General features: G+C 33.5%; 1 protein-coding gene across 1 annotated transcript in view; it reads left to right on the plus strand.

Annotated features, from left to right (window-relative positions):
- Window positions 1-19317, plus strand: part of CHAT (choline O-acetyltransferase) — a 93248-nt gene extending 73931 nt beyond the window's left edge. The window contains exons 9-14 of the mRNA XM_074231873.1: window positions 1784-1912; window positions 7447-7569; window positions 13755-13896; window positions 14083-14145; window positions 16333-16470; window positions 19048-19317. Coding sequence (XP_074087974.1) covers window positions 1784-1912; window positions 7447-7569; window positions 13755-13896; window positions 14083-14145; window positions 16333-16470; window positions 19048-19317 — 865 coding nt within the window. The remainder of the gene's footprint in view (window positions 1-1783; window positions 1913-7446; window positions 7570-13754; window positions 13897-14082; window positions 14146-16332; window positions 16471-19047) is intronic.
- The last annotated feature ends 1944 nt before the right edge of the window (window positions 19318-21261 follow it).

The raw sequence follows: 21261 nt of genomic DNA on the forward strand, positions 1-21261 counted from the left end.
AGAAAAAGAAGCTGGATTACTATACATGAGCAACAGACAAAATGCCAGTATCCCTGGAATATAAATTGTGGGAAGGAGCACAGTATATGATTGGAATAGAAGGTAGATTGGGTCCATCTTTTAAAGGGCTTTGAAAGTCAAATAGGAGAGCTTGGTTTGAGATAGAAGGAAACCATTGGAGTTTATTGAGTAGAGGAGTGGCAAAGTTAAACCTATAATTTAGGAAAATTATTTTGTCAGCTGATTGAGGGACCTCAGCTTCTGTATGCCAGCATGCCATGGAAGTGGCCCAAATGGCTCTGTGAAGGGAGTATAAACCAAACTCTAGAGATTGTTTGTGAATAGAGAGGAGGGGTTATTCATGAGTTTTGACCTTAAAAAATAATTATCAGATTAAATATGTGTTAACCCTCAGAGTTTGTACTATTAAAGGACAAACATTAACCTTTAAGGTTTGGCTATAAGAAAGAGCAAAACAGATCGGATTAACATACACAACTGTAACATTTTTATAAATTCACTGACTGTGCAGGCATATGTTATAGGGTGTCTGACTAGAGAGCTAAAACCCCCCAAGGATGAAGCTTTGAAAGATTTTTTTTAAAATACCATTTCACTATCAGGTAGGATCTGAAAAGCTACTTCTGATTTGTCCATCAAAGGAAGGGAGTGGCCTTCAACTTAGAATGGGTTTGGATATCAGACCCACCTACTAAAAGGTATGTCCAGGAGGACATCCCAGGAAGGATGGATCCTCCCAAAAGGATGACTCCTCCCAAATCTAGAATCTCTGTGCCTTATCAGTTTTTCCAAGACCTCCATAAATATGAATCTTATCCTTCAAGATGTCCAAATACCCAATGATCTTTGTAGGAATGAGCAATAGTCTGAGGATCAGTCAAGAAAAACTCAGATTAATTCATTCTCAGTTTTGCCACATAGCATTGAATTGTCAAGTCATAACTCTTCCTGAAGATTATCTGCTAGGTGGTAGAGAGACTGGCATCTTTGAAGTATTATTAGTAGTACAAAAGAGTACAACAGATCTCTATTTTATTTTTTTTTGTTGTATCTGCTAAATGGTCATGTGTTAGAAGGAGGTATATTTAAGTTCATCAGAAATGAAGAACTTCCTAAAAATTTAAAAAAATCTGAAAATGGACTAGGTCTCTTGCGAGGTAGTGACATTTTGGTCAGTGTTATTGAAGAAAACCTCTTGCATTATTTGAGGCATTGGGTGAGATGACATTCTAAGTTGCCTTAAAACCCAAAATTCTGTGACTTTGTCAATATTTATGCATAATGTTTTATATTTTTTCTAGAACATTAACTCCAAAGCTCTATTTGTGTATGTGTGTGTGTGTGTGTGTGTGTGTGTGTGTGTGTGTGTGTGTGTGTGTTTCTGCAGGGCTCTTAGGTTTCCCTAGGAGTCAGTGATCTTCACTTGAATAAAGATTCTCTAATATGGTTATAGGTTTTTTCAAACTATGAGGTAGTGCTCTATCTACAAATCTTATGATAAAAAATTAAGCCAAGTTTATTATGTTTAAACTGACATGAGTAATTTGGACACAATTTTATGATTAAAAATGTCACTATTTATATATGTCTTATGATATGGAAGGAAAAGTTTGCAACTTTTAGAAACAAAACCACTGTGAGTTTGCAAATAAATATTTGCAAGATAAAAACAATTCCAGAAAGGAAAGAAATAAAAGGGAGTTATTATTAACCAATTCATTAAAGATTAGAAGTCATGATACCTTTCTCTTTGTGCCTACAGGAAAGAGAGCTCAAAGAAGTTAGTTAGAGCTGATTCTGTCAGTGAGCTTCCTGCTCCCAGAAGACTGAGATGGAAATGCTCCCCAGAAATTCAGGGACATCTGGCATCATCAGCAGATAAACTTCAACGGTGAGAAGAATCTTTGGATTTCCTTAGAGTGATTGTTCTGTATCCTCATTGATTTTTTTTTTTGCCTCTTAGTTTGAGGCATTTTGGAAGTCCCCAAATATTACTGTTACAATCCTTCTTATTACTGTGTTCCCTTCATGTTAATGCAGTCAAATCAAAGGTGAATTATAACACCTGAGGAAATAAGTAGTCACTATTTACATAAAATACAAAAGATGATGGTGATGGTAGGGGTGTTGTAGTTTGGGTTTTTTTAAAAGCAAGTTTCATGTGAGGGAACATAGGAAAGCCCAGGGAACATGATTCACTGAATTCAGAGAGTTATAAGCAACTAGTTTGAATAGGTTATTTGAATCTAAGCTATTCCAATTTGCTTAAATTAAGTTCCAGAGTAATTTAACACCCCAGGAAAAGGAATGAACCTTGATCAGACTTTAACGGGACTTCAACACAGGCTTGTGTCTGTCTACAATTCCTTTCAGTTCTAAAATTCTGTGACTTTATGGCTCAATGGAAAATTTGTAAAATATGTTCCCCCTCCATGGGGAATTCTGAGTTGTGCCATTCTTCCACAATATAGCAAAGATAGTGTGTATGATTGGTTTTGGCTAAAATTGATTCATTTGATAAATCTTTACTGAGTGGCTACTGTGTTTCTAATCTTGAGTCTATCATTACAAAAACTATAATAAAAAAACTTATTTTCTATTTGAAGAGACAAAATGAAAACACATGCAATAATTGAGTAACAATACAGTACAGAATATGAACAAAATATGTTTTTATGATGTGGGAAAAAATAAATGGCACAGAAAATGAAAATTAAAGGAATTCAGAGAAACAAAATAGGATTGTTAAGGAAAATTTAAACAAGGCTTTGAGATAATTAATAGCTTCAGCAAAGTTGCAAGCTACAAGATAAACCCTCAGAAATCAAAAAGCATTTCTATATAATAATAAGAAGAAGAAGATCCAAGAACTAAAAATAGAAAGAAAAATATCATTCCAAATAAGTACAAAATGTCTACTGTAACTAGGGACCAATCTACCAAAGCATACAAAATACTTGTTTGGATTCGATCACAATGTGCTCCTTAAAGAAATAAAGAACAACTTATATACCTAGAGGAATATCCAGTGCTCATAATTGGGATATGTCAATATAACTACCAAAGTAAATTTACACTTTTTAATACCATACCAATCAAATTACCAAAGAAATACTTTACAAAATTTGATAAACTACTACTATCGAAATTCTTTTTGGAAAGATATGAAGATCTAAATTCTAGAATATTAAATAAATTAATAAAAAGGTAGGAATTAAAAGGGAATAGCATTTCTAGACTACAAATTAAATTATAATCCAATAGTCATCAAAAACCACCAGTATTAGTTTAAAAATAGAACTCAGAATAATGGATTAGACTAGACAAGGAAGAATGAGAAACAAATAGCCCAGAATTCAAAACCCAGAAAATATAAATTGCTTAGGACAAAACTCTCCAATTTAAAAAAACTTATTTGCAAAACTGGAAAGGGAGAAATTAAGCTTAGGCCAACACCTTATACTGTATTTCAAAATACATTCTAAGTAGATGTATATGAACTTAATATTAAAACTCATACTATAAAAAATTACAAAAAGAAGTCTATCATATCATTTTCACAGATATATATATATATGTATATGTATATACATATATATATAATATGTATTCCTAACCAAAGGATACAATTACAAAAGATAAATTAGATAACTTCAATTACATAAAACTGAAAAGCTTCTGAAAAGACAAAACTAATATAGTTAAAATTAAAAAGGAAATGGTTAAATGGGGGAAAATCTTTGTACCAAATTTTCTTGATAGGGGTTTGAATCCAAGAGATATAAATAATTAGTACATATACACACATAAACATAAATACATATATATGTTATTTATATACATACTTATGAATAAAATCTATTCCCCAGTTGATAAGTGGCCCAAAGATGTGAAGAAACAGTTCTCAAAAGACTTGCAAACTCTTAACAACCATATGAAAGAATGCTCCAAATAACTAATAACAAGAAAAATGAACATTGAAACAACTGGGAAGTGTCACTACAACAAAGAACAATAATGCAGAAGGAATTGTGAGAAAATATGCACTAGTATCATGATGCAACCATGAATCAAAACAACCATTTTGGAAATCATTTTATAAAGTGACTAAAATGTCCATGCCCTTTAACCCAGAGACCACTGATATCAATAAATTCCCCTATATATATCAAAATATTCATAGCCCCATTTTTTGTGAAGAATAGAAAACAAATCAGATACCCATTAATTGTGAGATGGCTAAACAAATTGTGATACATAGACGTAATGGAATAGTGTATTGTGCTATATGAAATAATGCAAGTGAGGAATACAGAGAAGCATGGAAAAGATTTATATGAATTGATGCAGAAAGAAGCCAACAAGGCCTTGAAAACAATACACACATGACTATAGCAATGTAAATGGGAAGAACAAAAAAATCAAAATTTAATGCTATAAAAATATAAAGAATAATCATGACTTGAAAGGATAGTTAAAAGAAGACAATTCTATTCCCCTAACTCCTCATCCCTTAGCAGAGGTGGGAGGTCCATAAGTGTTATACATTTCATATATTTTCAGACTTCTTCAATGTATTGATTAATTCTACTGATTTCTTTCTTTTTTTGTCTTTAAAAATACTATTTGTTTTATGAGAGACCTCTTATGGAGGGGGACAGAATTTTGGGAAAAACTATGGTGATATAAAATATATGTCAATGACAAACATTTTTAAAATATTAAATGTAGATAAGTGAAAATTCTAAATATGATTATAAAAAGCAGCTTTACAAAAAGTTGTACACTTAATCATGGAAAGGTTGCTGACTGAAAATTCTCAAAGGGAACAGAACACCAGACTTGGAATGAGGAAGATTCATCTTCATGAGTTCAAATACAACCTCTTCCACTTATTAGCCGTATGACCCCTTGGGCAAGTCACAACCCTATTTGCCTTAGTTCCTCATCTGTAAAATTAGCTGGAGAAGGAAATGGCAAACTATCCTAGTATCTTTGCCAAGAATACCCCAAAAGGAGGATCATAAAGAGTTGCAGTTGATTGAAACAGCTCAACAAAAAGCAGAAAGATAAATACAAAGTAATTTTAAAAGGGAGACAACGTGATCATTTAGCAGGATCATTGAAAGGCAGAATCTGAGCTATATTTTAAAAGAAGCTAGATGTTTGCCAAGACAGAGTTGAGAACCATAAGTATTTTGGGGTGAGGGGTTTAGGGAGGGAGAAGCAAACCATCTGTAGTTAAAACAGAAGATAGAATGTTGCACGTGTGTACATGTTGTCTCCCTTACAGATATGTCAATTCCTGTAAGTATAGAAATTATATCATCTACCATCCTACACAAAGTTAAGTAGTCTTATAACATGTATTCAATATTAATACTCACTGAATTCAGCCATTCATCAAGCATTATTAAATACTTGCTATGTACCAAGCTCTATGCTAAACTTTGAGAATGCAACAAGGAAAAACACATTCCCTGGGGGCAGCTAGGTGGCACAGTGTGGGGAGCAGCTAGGTGGTGCAGTGGATAGAGCATTGACCCTGGAATCGGGAGGACCTGAATTCAAATACTTAATAATTGCCTAGCTGTGTGACCTTGAGCAAGTCACTTAACCCTATTGCCTTAAATAAATACAATTTTAAAAACACACACATTCCCTGATCTCAATAATCTTCCATTCAAGATACACAAAAATTACTTGATGAAGTGAGACTGGAATTTAGGAGAGAGAACGGATCTATTTATCATCTGAGTAGAGATGATAATTGAACTCATGGGAATTCCTAACATCACCAAGCAAGGTAACCTAAAGGGAAAAGAGAGGTAGACCAAAACAGAACTTTGAGGAATACCCCAAAGTTAGTGGGTATGACCTTGACAGAGATCCAGCAGAGGAGACTGGGGAGGTGGATTTAGAAAAGAAGAACCAGGAGAGAACATGTCACTAGAGAGGTCTAGAGAGACAAGAAAATACAAGAGAAAAAAGGTGATCAATGGTGTCAAAAGATAAGGAAGTCATGAAGGATGAGCCTGAGAAAAGGTCATTAGACAGAGCAATTATGAGATCATTAGTAACTTTGGGGAGAGCAGTTTTACCTGAAATATATTCAGAAGCCAGACTATAGAGGAGTTAAAATCAAATGAGAGGAATAAAAGTGGAGACAGTTTTCCTAAAAAATTAGCCACAGAAATGAGATATAGGATGACAGCTAGCAAGTATGGTTGGATCAAATGAGAGATTTTTTTAAAGATGGAGAAGAAATGGGTATGTCTGTAGGCTATAGATAAGTAGCCAGTAGGTAGGGAGAAATTAATTGTGAAAAAGCAGATCTAATAGAGGGGGGTGTCTAATAGAGGGAAGGACAGAGGAATGGTATAACTTGGAAAAGTAGAATGGTTTACCTTGGCAAAAAGGACTACCTTTTCGTGAGAAAGGGATAAAGGAAGAGATAGTGAGAGAAGTCATTTGAGAGATGTAAGCTGAAGAGGAGGGGGAAAAGAGGGAGCTCTTAGAATAATATTTCATTTTTTTCATTTATTTATGAAGTAAGACTCTCAGCCAAAATGGTGAGGGAAAGGAGAGTGATGGGAGGCTTTGAGGAAGGTAGAAAAGCTTTGGAATGGTCACTGCTACAAGTGGAATAGTGAATCAATTAGGGAAGTGAGATATCATTGCCTTGATACAGTGAAATCCCAGTTGAGACTATGTAATATAAATTTAAAATGGATCAATTCAGCACAGTTTTTTCTATTTTCTCTATCTTTGAAAAGTATTTTCCAACAAGTGAATAGGGTTGGAAGTAGTGAACAGTGGGAATAAATCATGATTCAGGTTTAGTAAAACAAGGGGACAGGGGATTTTAGTGTAGAGGATAGTACAGAGTAGAATTGTTTCACCAATGACTAGGGCTGATGACCTGGGAAAAATTGACCAGTGAAGTCATTGAAGATCTTGTTGAGAATGATAGAATTAGGGTTAAGGGATGTAAGGCAGAGAAAAAGATGAAATATTAAAAGATTATGATTGCATAAAGCAAGGATCCTTAATCTTTTCTCGGTAATGAACCCATAGCAATATGGTGAAGCCTATGGAATTCTTCTCAAAATATTGTTTTCAAATACATATAATAAATGAGATTACAAAGGAAACCAATTATATCTAAGTATACTTATCAAAACAATATAAGTTCATGTACAGCAGTTTAAGAACTTTTGAGATAAAGGAATTTTGAAGTTCATTAACATGGAAGTAGAACATTTATGCATGAGGCATCTCTGTCTGCAGATATGTATAGATGAAATAGAATGAAGGAGTAGACCATGAGAACTGAGAAGATTGAGGTAGTATTGATATGTATGTTGAAGAATTGAAAATATAACTCATATTGCATTTATAAAATCATTTTCTTTTTATTCTCAGGATAGTGAAGAATCTTGACTTCATTGTTTATAAGTTTGAAAACTATGGGAAAGAATTCATTAAGAAACAAAGGACTAGTCCAGATGCTTATATTCAGGTGGCACTCCAGTTGGCCTTTTATCGGTGAGTAAAACTTAAAAGTAAGGACTGAGTCCTCTTGGTTCTAAACAAATACATCTTTGCTTTTCCTGGTACATACAATAAACTGATGTCCCTGAAAGGATGTATAGTTCCTACCTAGAATGGGGCATATATCCCTAGTGCTCATAAAATGACACTAATTAAAAAAAACTCTAAAGTAAAAAGAGAAGTGCTTATACAAACAGAGGCTATATTATTCGGGTTTCTTGTTAAAGATTCAACTATGTGTCAAATCACAACAAAATTAATTGAGTCTGGTTTCTGAAACCTTTTGACAAGATATCTTTGGGAGGGCAGGCATTTTTTAAAGGCTTACCATAGTTATATCCACACTAGGCTCATAAAAATATGTCTGTGTGTATGTGGACAGAGAGAGAGAGACAGAGAGACAGAGAAAGAGACAGAGAGACAGAGAGTCAGAGATGATATTTGATGACAGTAGAGTTCAGCAGGAACTGGTAGAGGTATTTCTGGGTCAAAGGGTATGCACAGTTTTATAAGTTTGGGCCTAGTTCTAAATATTACTTCAAAATAGCTGGACCAGTTCACTACCCTACCAACAGTGTATTAGTGTATCCAATTTCTCCTCATCCTCTAGCATTTGCCATTTCTGATAGCTATGGGATGTCAGAATTGTTTTAATTTGACTTTCTCTAATCAATAGTGATTTAGAACATTTTTTCCCTAAATGCCTTTGGTTTTTTCTTCTGAAAACAGATCATTTATATTTTTGCTCATATTCTGTGCATATCAACTGGGAAATGATTCTTATTTTAATAAATTTTACTAAGGTCTACACTTAGTATATATTTGAGAAAAGAGAAACTTGCTGTAAACATTTTTGATATTATTCAAAATGTAGTTTCCCTGATTATCCCTATTAACTAGGTCTATTTTTGCTTTTGCTTTCTCTGAGATCATGATTGCCACCTCTGTCTTTTATTCATTTCAACTGAAGCATAGTAGATTCGGTTCCAGACTTTTATTTTAATTCTGCATGCCATATTTCTGTTTCCAGAATATCTTGTTAAAAACAAACAAAAAAGCCCTACATATTGTTGGATTCTGGTTTCTAATTCATTCTGCTCTCTGCTTCTGCTTTATGGGTGAGCTCATCTCATTCACATTCACAGTTATGATTACTGTGTATTTCCTTCCATTCTATTTTCTTCGGTTTCTTTTTTTCTCTTTTTATCCTGTCCCTCTTCAAAAGTCTATTTTGTTTCTAACCACCACCTCCCTTAATCTGTCTTCCCTTCTATCATCTCCCCCCTTTCTCTTATCCCTTCACCTTCCTATTTTCCTATTAATTTACATTTCTATATACAACTGTGTGTATGTAGATATATATTCTTCCCTCTTTGAATCAATTCTTATGAAAGTGAGGTTCAAATACTGCCTGCTATCCCATTTTCCCCTTCTCTATAAAAGCTTTTCCTTACCACTTTTATGTGAGAAAATTTTCCCATTCTAGTTCTCCCTTCCCCCTTCTCCCAGTGTATCTCTCTAATTCACCCTCTAATTTTTTTGGAAATTATTCTAATATAACTAACTCACATCCATGCCCTCTGTCTGTGAAAATTCCTTTTTGACTCCCCTAGGAATGATAAAGTTCCTAGGAATTACATGGATCATCTTCTCATGTAAGAATGTAAGTAGTTTAATTTTATTGAGACCCTTATGATAACTCTTTTGTATTTACCTTTTTATGCTTCTCTTGAGTCTTGTTTTTGAATATCAAATTTTCTATTCAGCTCTGGTCTTTTCATAAGGAATCTTAAAATTCCTCTATTTCATTAAATATTCTTTTCTCCCTTTAGGAATATAATTAGTTTTGTTGGGTTATAATTGTAACTCCTTTGTCTTCTGGAATATCATATTCTAAGTCTTCGACTTCTTTAATATAGAAGCTGCTAAGTCTTGTGTGAACCTAACTTTGGCTCTACAATATTTCAATTATTTCTAGCTGCTTGAAGTCTTTTCTCTTTGACCTGGGAGCTCTGGAATTTAGCTATACTATTCCTGGTAGTTTTCATTTTGGGATCTCTTTCAAGACATGAACAGTAGATTCTTTCCATTTCTGTTTTACCTCTGAATCTAAGATATTGGGCAATTTTCCTTGATAATTTATTGAAATCTTATATCTAGGTTCTTTCTTTGATCTTGGCTTTCTGGTAATTAAATAATTCTTAAATTTCTCTTCCCAATATATTTTCCAGGTCAGTTGTTTTGTTTTTTGCTTTTTTCTGATGGGATAGTTCACATTTTCTTCTATTTTTTCTATTATTTTGAATTTGCTTTATTTTTTCTTGATGTCTCTTGGACTCATTAACTTCTACTTGTCTAATTTTAATTTTTAAGGAATTATTTTCTTAAGTAAATTTTTGTGCTTTCTTTTTCATCTGGCTAAGTCTTTTTTAAGTTCTTTTCTTCCTTCTGCTTCTTAAGTTCTCCCTTTCAACTCCCAGTATCCCCTTTTCAAATGAGTCAATTCTGCTTTTTAGGGAGGTCTTTTCTTCAGTGAATTTTCAGGTCAATTCTATTTTTTAAGGTTTATTTTCTTTAGTATTTTTACCAAGTTGTTGATACTCATCCTAATTTTCTTGCATTTCTTGCATTTCTTCTTCCAATTTGTCCCCTATCACCCTTATCAATTTAATTCTTTCAGGAATTTTTATTGGAGCTTGGTCCAATTATCATTTTTTCTTTGATACTTTGGTTGTAGCTGTTTTTATATTGTTGTCTTCTGCTGAGTTTATGCCTTGTTCTTCCCTCCTACCATAAAAATACCCAGATTTTTTTCAGAACTAGTATCTAACTATACCTCTTCTACCTTATTCTTGTGAAGCTGATTTTTGTACCCAAGTGTAAGAATTTCCATTTATCCCTAATAAATTTCATCCTGTCACATTCGGTCAAATGTTCCATCTAGTCACCCAAGATCCTTTTAGGTACTAACTCTCATACAATGTGTTAGCTATCCCTCCCAGGTTGATATTATCTGCAAATTTGATATGTATGTCATCTATGCTTTTTATCCAAGTCACTGATATAAATGTTAAACTGCACAGGTCAAGCATAAATATTTGAAATAGTTTACTGAAGACCCCCCCCTGCCAAGTTAACATTGACTAATTAATTATTCTTTTAAGTCTGATTATCCAACTAGTTCTGATTTTATGATTAAATTTCATATAATCTATTATTCCCCATTTTCTCCAAAAGAATAGCAGGAGATATTTTATTTAAAACTTTACTAAAAATCTAAGTAAACTATATGCACAGCATTCTTATCTATTAATTTAGAAATCCTGTCCAAAAAAAAAGGAAATAAGTTTAATTTGATATAACCTATTCTTGATGGAGTAATATTGACTCTTTGTAATTATTGCTTCCTTATCTAGATGTTTATCAACTATTTCTTTAATGATCTATTCTGGACTTTTCCTATGAAATAATGTATATGTACATTGTAAAGTATATGAGTCAAGTTCAATGGCCTAAAGTTTGGACACTCCCTCTTTTTCTTTTTTTGAAAAACAGAACATCCCTTCTTCTCCAATCTTGTGGCATCTCTCTTGTTTTCCAGTGGTCTTTCAGATTATCATTAATATTGACTCAACAATTATACCTTCCAGTTCCTTCAGGATAAGTATATATTTAATTTGGACTAGGTGACTTGAATTCATCAAGGGAAATTAGGTGCTGTCTTATTATCTCTTATCTTGGCTATCCACTCCCTGTTGATCATTTCTGTTCTGTCATTTCTAATGTAAAGGTAATTCTTTTCACAGAGAAATCGGAAACACAAGAATTGAGCAGTTTTATCTTGTCTCAGTTGCCATTTATCATCTCAAAACCACCCCCCAAGCAAAGATTCCATCCTCTATTTGATCTAATTTTTTTCTACTCACATGGCTAAAAAAAAAACCATCTTTTTGTCATCCTTGGATTCCTGTACCAACCTCAGCTCATTCCAAGTATTAACATTTCTATTATTTTTACAGGTTTGTGTCACACTAATGTTTATGTTATCTGGTCTTGCCTCCACATATTCATACTGATATCTTCAAACAAATTGCATTTTTCCTCCTTGTTAAAAGTTTCCCTTTTTGTCTTTGGAATTTTATTCTTTAATACCTTTGATCCTCCCTGGGTTGACTTTCTCTAAAATATTTTACTTCATAAAATCCTATCTTTGCTCTGTCCTCTAGTCCTAAGATGCTCATGTTAAAGCTTTTAACTATATAGTCTCAAAAAAAGAGATGTTCCTACTATTTTCTAAAGCTAATTTGATCTTAACTGCTATCATATCCTTCAGAATCTTATTTCAAAGTAATTTTGTCATACATCTTTAATTTTTTTATTTTTAATTTATATTTTCACTTTGTTTTGTTTTATTTTTGCATTACAAATATTTAGAGATTGCTCCCACTTCAAAGAGGTTTTTTAAATAACTAAATCATTATTTTATGAGTAATATTTTTAGTTCTGATCACTTTATTCTGTCAGTTCATATAATTTTCTATGTCTTTTTGAAATCATCTTTTTTATTTTCTACAGCACACATTTCTTCTTCATGGTTCCATACCATTTGTCTACCAATGTGCCTTGTTTCTTCAATACATACATACATACATACATATATATATATATATACATATAAAACATGTACATATATAATATATATACTATGTGAACATATACATATACATGCATGTACATATATATAATATGCATGGATGTGTACATGTGTGTATACATCCTTCCCTCTACTCTTTTACCCCATTTGGCTATCATCACATTCTCTTTTCTCTTCTTCATGGCCAGACATCTTGAAAAAGTTGTCTATACATGATGCCTATGTCTCTGATTAATCCCTTCTATTTGGGTCCTATCCCTTCACTATATTAAAACTGCCATTTTGAAAGTCATCATAAGCTCCTAATTGTCAAATCAATGAATATTTTTTTAGTTCTCTGAGCTCTCTGCAACCTTTGAGATTACTGACTGCCCCCCTTTTTTAGGTAATTATTATTTTTTTAAAAGAAAGATTTTATTTTGAGTTTTACTATTTTCCCCCTATTCTTGCTTCTCTCTCTCCACACCCCCCACAGAAGGCAGTCTATTAGTCTTTACATTGTTTCCATGGTATATTTTGATCCAAATGGAGTGTGATGTAGAAACCAGGAGGGATGGGAATTCAGGGAAGCCTGGATTTGCATGACTGCCCCTTCTTAACGAATACTCTTTTTTATGTTGATTTTGAAGATACCACAGTTTTCAAGTTTCCTATTTCTAAATGCTCTTTGACTTTATTCACTAACTGCCTTTTTTCTGACTCCTTTTAGTGGTTGCTCCTCGAGGTTCTGTCCTTAGTCATCTTCTATTCTTCTTTATTCTATTCATTAATATATCTTTAAAATGATATCAGCGTGTGACTGGCACATAATAGGTATTTTATACATATTTGTTGATGGATTTCTGTCACTTGAGTGAGAAAAATGTCACCATGTCGGGTGTGCAATGCCTACTAAATAGAATGCCTCCCCAGGGCCCTGGCCTACCATTGCTTACTACATAGATCTAGGTGTAGAAATAATTTTTCTTCTGTTTTGTTGAGGCCTTGAGAACAGTGGTCACTCTAGCAGAGATCAATAGAGTCATCAGATCCTGATATATATTCAAAACCCAGCTGCCTCCAGGAAAAGAACTAGGTAGCTTTCCTTTTCCATCTTTGCCTAAGGTCTCTCTCTGCCTAGAACAAAAGTAAGGTTATGCTCATGAGGTTTTAAATAAAACAGATTTCCAGTAAGGGCAAATGATTAATTACACAATTATTTCATTCTTTACTAGTAATCATTCTTCAGATATTTCAGTAAATTCTAGGTTTTGCAATGGATTTTTTTTAGACATCAACCAATGTTTTTCTCTTTTACCAGCAATGCATAACAAATACATGTTACTATATTCAATCCTTCATATTAGAAGAGCTTTAACATTCATCTTTAGGGGATCTCTTATAGAACTCTACTAACATTAAAATGAAATATTATGCCAAATAAAATCAGGACTATAAAATTGAAGCCTACTGAGGCTACTTTTCTTTCAACATTTATGATTCCTTGCAAATAAATTATTTGCCATTCATACTTCATTCTGTGCAGATATCACCAGAGACTTGTCCCTACATATGAAAGTGCTTCCATTCGCCGATTTGAAGAAGGACGAGTTGACAACATTAGGTCGGCAACTCCTGAAGCATTGGCTTTTGTGAAAGCAATGATTGATGAAAAATCATCTGTCCTGGTAGGTATAGCTATTTTAGTTGGACTTTAAAAATAATCCATGCTGCTTCATCTCCAGGGAGAAACTGTATGGCAATTTCATGCAGCCCAGTCATTTGGTTCCTTCCTGATAGACCTCTCTGTGCTGTGCTTTACAGAATAATGCTTTAAACCTCTTATATTTCATATAATTCTGATCTATTGGCAGGACTCAGAGAAGATGTTTCTTTTAAAAGAAGCCATCAGGGCTCAGACAGAATACACTGTTTTGGTGAGTGAGATCTCTTGGGTTTTTTTTAACAGCTGGAATTGGAACCAGTGTTTATTAAAAACAGTATGACAGCTTAACAACTAAAGGACATCATCAAGGCCTAGAAAATATTGGTGCTAATAGAATAGACTCTGCTTTCATTTTTTATTGTATCAGATAATCTATATATGTACAAATACAGAGAGATATGCATATGAACTATATGTATATAATGCAAAAGACATTTTAAATCAAATTAAGAGAGTAAACAAGATTTAACAAGAAAGGTTTTCTGCTTCAGAGATCAGAGTATTTTGCAGTACTTTCAAAGAATTCATTTTATATACAAAGTATAATTGAAGCCCACTGTTTAAATTATTTCTTTATTAGGAATTCTTTAAAGAACAATTCCAACCAGGAGGCATATTATTGACCTAATTCAAGACTATATATATGTAAGAAAATAAAAAAAACCTTAACTTCTATTTTTAGTCTTTAATTCATACTTTTCACACTAATTCAGATACAATAAATTCTTCTTCCAATTCAATCAAATTAGTAAAGTTTTACAAGACTTGTAGAGATCAAAATAAATTTTCCTTTATTAATTGTCATTAATGAACTAGGCAACCAATTATCAGCGAGTATTTATTAAGTACCTGCTATGTACCAGGTATCACTCTAGGTATGGGTGATACTAGTTCAAAGAGTGAAATAATCCCTACTGACATGGAGCTAACATTCTAAGATAAAGATAAACAACATATATATATATATGAACATATAAATAGCATAAAGATAAACAATATATATAAACATAAATAGCATAAATATAAAGTGAATACATATAAGCCTACACAAAGAAGATATAAGGTAGTTTGAAAAGAGCAGGCACTTGCAGTTGGGAGATCAGGAAAGGCCTCAAAAAACAAGAAAGATTCTTTTATTTAAAATAAAGAAAAAAATCTTTACTATAGAAATTTAAACAGAAATAATCTCCCAAAACATCTTAGGGCAGTTTTAAGCCCTATAAACCTTCTATAATTGATGACTTTATTAATTGTCCTTTCTGCTACTCTATTAGGGTTAAATTTATAAATTAAAAGTAGTAGAAGTTGCATGCCATTCCATTCTTCAGTATGGAATTGAGGAACTTTTGGAATGATGAGAATCTCAAATTCAGTTCTATTTCAGTCAGTCAAATCTAGAACAAGAGGAAATCCCAATAGGCAAACTGTTAACCTCATAAAAATAAATGCAGTTTGAGAACTCCTTGGATGCCCATTCAAATGTTGCTATTTTCTTGATATTTCCCTTAAGATATTTAGTTAAGAAATATAAATCTTATATAATTAAAATGACTTTTAAAAAAAATTAAATTAATTTCTCCCTCTGGAAATAGTCAAGTTAGAACTAAGAACTTAATTCTACAACTAAGAACTTAGTCCTAGTTTTAACCACATGGATTTCAAGGTACAAAAAATAATTGCCAGAAGTTCACTCAAAAAACTAAACTGCCAACTATTCAAACACTATATTTCTCACCGTTTGGATCATCATTAGAGAATGGAGGCTTCAGCTTTGTGATAAGTAGTCTGATACCATAGTCTTTTCTCTAATTCCTGTAGTACAATCTCAATATTGCTAGATGCAGGCCCTAACTAACTCCATTTGAGCCAATGGCAACATCAACTTTCAACAGCCTGATTAAGTTTTTCTCCTTGCCTATAACCTGGTCTCACACTATGTAAGAATTCCAAGAACCCATTCATGAAGTCTTTAGATGTTCCCCTTCCAGTCCTTTAAAGAGAATTGCAACTTCCCAGGCAATTTGTCCTAGAAGTTAAGTGGGGACATAGCTGCAATCCTTCCAAGTACCTGCTTGTTTTGTTACCATTAATGTGTAGACCAAGCAAAGATAATTAGACTAACTTGAAATTATTAGCATCAGAATTATACAGTAGGATTTCAATCCCTAGTCATTAAAAACAAAAATATCCTAAGTATCATGGAAGGGAAGGGGCTGGTTCAAGGAGCAAAAACAATTTTGTAAACTAGTAAATCCTGAGTTCTGCAGAATGGAATGGAATGGGATGAAATAGGAAAAGAAGGGGAATGGAACACATTAGGAGTACAGAGCATAATGGAGTGGAATATAGCAGAATGGACTCATCACCAACTTTCTGCTCTGCCTCCTACTCTACCCAGGCCATCACTGGCATGGCAATTGACAATCATTTACTGGGGCTGAGAGAAGTAGCCCGAGGACTGTGCAAAGAGCTGCCGGAGATGTTCACGGATGAAACATACTTGACAAGCAATCGATTTGTCCTTTCAACCAGCCAGGTAGGGTTTTGGAATCACCTGATCACTCAAGAAATCAAACAGCTTTAGTATGGATACCTTTCGTGTGAAATGTTATGCAACAACCCAATTTTGAGCTATTATCATACTGATTTGAAGTAAACCTACAGTTGAGATTTAAGAAATGATGACATCCATTCAACAACAACCTACTGAAAATAATATTGTACCAGAAGTCGCAAGATCTACAATCCAGTTTAGGCTCTATTACTGATGTTAAGCCTTTCTTCAAATTCTTAATTCCTCTGTACCTCAGTCACACTCCCTATAGAACAGTCCTAGTGTACTATCCTGCTAAGTCTCTTATAGGGATATTATTGGACTAAATGAAATTTGAGCTCCTCCATTATAATTAATAGAATTCCATAGTCAAAAGGGTCTTCAAGAGAGCTTCTAGTCAATACCCCTACCTTCAAGAAATCTTATACCTAAATGAACCCAGAAATATGAGCTTTCAATTTGATGTCCATACTGAGTTCCTATAAATTGAATTGAATAGTAATGACTCATTATAAAAATTATCATTATGTTCATATTTCTAACAATTTTTATAAACCATACATGGACAGAAGAAAAAACTGAATAAGAAAGAGAAAATAAAACTTCGTTCTAATATTTCCCTATTTAGCCTGCTGTGATGCTGTTTGAGGAGTATCATTCACAACTAAAAAATGCAATGTTTCCCCAGGGAATCAGCTCTAATGAGAGAGGGAATACCCACAGTAATCAATTTATTGAAACCCTGCCTCATCTACGTAAGGATGGGCATATGCAATAAAAGGGCCTGATAATATTGTATTGAACATAAAAACCTACTAAGTAATTTGATCTTGTCATAATGTCTGTGGGTTTGCAGACATGAGTAAATGCAACAAGAATACCGTGACATAAATTCTCTGGGAAACCATCCATGGGCAAAAAGTGCTATTGAATGGCTTTATGGCCTTGGGCTGTTGCACAGCACATTTATCTGACAATTCTATGACTCTATTAGCAAGACTAATGGTTTGTTCTACTCCATTTAAAAGCCAAGTGTCACTTCTGAAGGCCCAAGTACACAACTCCTGAAATTTACAGATTTAAAACAAACCCTAAACTCCATCATGGCAGAAATTCTTATTTCTAGTGCAGCTAATAAATGTAATTTGGGTGTGGCTTTTTTGAAACAATAAAACATTTGCTTTGTTTTGAATGTCTTAAGAAACACATCTCTTTACTTGCTGATTTCTAGATCACAAAATATTATCAGTTTCCAAATAGATCTTTTGGCATATTATTAGGATAACTAATGCTCTAATCCTTGGAAATATTTGAGCTTAGAGCTGTGTTCAGAATCAAGCCTGTCCTAGGGAAAACGACATATCCAGACAGTGCTAATGATAATTAAGTGTATAGCAAACAACCAACAACTCTTAACATCATATTTTTTAATTGACAAGGAGTTATATTGGGTTGAGTTTTTAGTACTGGTAGTGGTGGTGGTGGTGGTGGTGAGTGTAGTCATGATATTGTACAAAAACTGGTACTCTTGAACTTTAATTCTTAGTGAACATAGTCATTATATTGGATAGTTCAATAACTGGTTTTCTTGAACCAGATTTTTTGCTGTTTTCTACAAATTACTCCCTTTTAAAAATGTCATTAACTCTAAGACAACCAAAGTGCCTCTTAGTAAATTACTATAGTGTCTGCAATAGTGAATTACAATACAGCTCCCACTAGGTCCTGCTCATTCTGAATCAGTAGTTTACACATTGGGAGCATCTGACTCAATAAATAAAACATTTCACAGAAGTCAGTGATTCTGTTGTCTTTTCTATTGATGGCATTGATTTTAGTGACTATAACTATGTCTATGTGATTCATTTTTATACATATATATAGATATATATATATATATATAATATAGATCAGTAAAAGTTAGTGTAGAATACAACTATATAGAGAGAGTTAGCATGAGAATGGGTTTAAACCTGGGTTTAAGTCTCATCTCTGATCTACAATGTCTGTGTGACTCTGGACAAGAAACAACTTCCCAGTGCCCAAGTCAGATAAAACTGTAAAATTGCAGAGGTGAAGACATGCAAAATCATCCATATGGTAATTTTAAAAAATTAATCATTAAATGCTCTCATTAACATTTTTTACTCCCCTCCACTATGGTGCAGTTTTTAACCTGTGTGATTGTAATCCTAAGTGAATCTTGCCTATTTCCTCCTTTGAATCAGCTTTATATCCCAAGAGCCTGAACCACAGGGTCTATAATAGATTTCAGGGGAGTCTATGAACTTGAATGAAAAAAATACTTCCTTATTTTCACTAACTTTTGGTTCCCCTTATAATACTATGTGTTTTATTTCATGCATTTAAAAAACTCAGAAAAGATGTCCATGAGCACTAACAGTTTGTCTAAAGGGTTGTGACAAAAAAAGTTAAAAATCTCTGACCTAGGATATAGTAGGTGCTTAAAAATGCTTATTAAATTGAATCAAATCATACACACTATTAATTACTTCCCTTTCAGAATCATCTCATTCTCAAATATTTTTCTTCTCCCAGGTGCCAACGACAATGGAGATGTTTTGCTGTTATGGTCCTGTAGTTCCAAATGGTTATGGTGCTTGTTATAATCCTCAGGCAGAGCACATATTGTTTTGCATCTCCAGCTTCCACGACTGTAGAGACACTTCTTCTGTCAAGTTTGCTACAGCCATAGAAGAAAGCCTCATTGAAATGAGAGATCTATGTAGCAAACACAACACTGTGATAGCAAAGCCACCAACCCAGCAGGAAAAAGCCCCCAAACCCCAAGAGGCAAAGAAGCTCTAATTCTTTTCTCTGCATCGCTATGCAGGGCCTCCAAACCCTTAAACTTATAGTCTACCCCAGCTTTCTGCAACTTCCAAATTCTTAGGACACACTACTAGAATTATGCTGAGGCATCAAGAAAAGCTATAACATTAAAAAAGTGATAATGCCATTAATTATAGAGTAGAAGTACAAATATCCATTCAAAGTTCAAACCAGTCTGTGTTCTGTGAAATGCTTCAAGTCTTTGCTCTGTGGTCAGCAATAAGGGGTAGCCTTGGTTAAGTTGAAAGTAGTTCTGCTGAGGATGTAGAACATCTAGATACAGAGCCTCAAGAGATTGGATTTTTTTATTACTTATTTCAGTACAGAATCCACCCAAGTAATGTTTTACATGGCATAAAGTGAGCCATTCTATTCTAAGTAAATCCATAGCTAAATGAATAGAATTGATATTAGGTTTGTTATTTTTTTAGGGTGGAGATTCAAATTTCAAATCATTAATTTATAGTTTGAGGGGAGAGAGAATGCCATTAGTAAGTCATATGATTCAGTGATTCCCCAGAAAATCCAGGTCTATTAAGAATATGATGGAAATCAATTCTCCCTTTCTAGTCTTAAGAATAGTTTGTGGTAGAATACTGAAAATCTAGATCTGTTTCTCATAAAAAAAAAAAAAGGAAGACTTCTCACAATGGCTCTCACATCATTGCCTTTTCACTCCCACCTGTGGAGAGAGATGGAAACCTCAAAGACATTAAAGTCAGATAGAGATGAATGAAATGCAGAGGCAGGGAGTAAAGTGTCCTTTTAATGGGATACTGTCCATTTCCCCAGAGTAGAGGGTGGGGGAGAAGGGTAATGACCATTACTGCTTCTTCAGAACACTCCTTTCCTAAATTTTACCCATATTTATCCTAAAATGCACAAACCATACACAGAACCCATTATGGCTAGTTCTGTTTTAGTGAGGGGTTTGTTTGCTTTGGGGTTTGGTCCCAAACTTTCAAATCAAAACTTAGTTTAGAGATAGGGCATCAATCACACAAATGGGATTGCTGCCATGCAGGATTCCACTGTAATATATATAATGAATCATTATCTACATTCTGCTTTTTAAATCAAGACAAACTGTTATCTATCTTTGAAGGATGGTTTTCTCTTAATCTTTCCCCACCTGAAACTGTAGTTTTCTTTGTATCCCCAGAACAGGCCTGGCACATATTAGGCCCTTAATAAATTCTTATTGACTTTAAAGGATTAAATCGTTTGAGCTATATCAGGATAGATTAGGTAATTCTTTCTAGTATGATTTACAGGTAATGATTCACTATATTTCAAAGGCATGGATCTATTGAAAGCAACAAAGACTCAGTTATTTTCTAGGCTACCATGATGTTAACAGAAAGGTTACTTCTTGGAAGGTCACTCTGATTCTGATTTTGAGTTTTTTAAGATAGTTAATTAACACCAGGCTGGCTGAACCAAAATTCACTTCTACCTATATATGATAGAATGTAAACACATATTACTTGTGCAAAGCTGTTAACAAGATAATATATTATATGTTTTGAAGCTAGATACATATTTTTATGCACTTAGAGAGTATTAAGAATAGGTCTTTGGCAGAAAATAAGAGCTTTCTGTTAGAGAAAGGGGACAGAAAGAGACCTGTCCAGTCAAAGAAAGGTAAAAAAATATCAAATATATTTATGCAAAGGCAAAACTGAGCCATAACCATGGGAATATTTTAGGTGGTATCTTACACATGTGTATACAAAGAGAATAGGTAATTTAACCTGGAGATTCATTCTGAAATGGTGAAGCAAATTAAAAATGTATATGATTTTCCCATATTCTCTATAATTTGCCAAAATATAGAGAGTTGATATTTTAGTCCTATTTTTATAAAATAGTATAGATTTATGGCAATGTGTAAATTGTATTTATAGCAGCTCAATTTTA

Source organism: Macrotis lagotis, chromosome 4, assembly GCF_037893015.1.
Source record: "Macrotis lagotis isolate mMagLag1 chromosome 4, bilby.v1.9.chrom.fasta, whole genome shotgun sequence".
Lineage (NCBI taxonomy): Eukaryota > Metazoa > Chordata > Mammalia > Peramelemorphia > Peramelidae > Macrotis > Macrotis lagotis.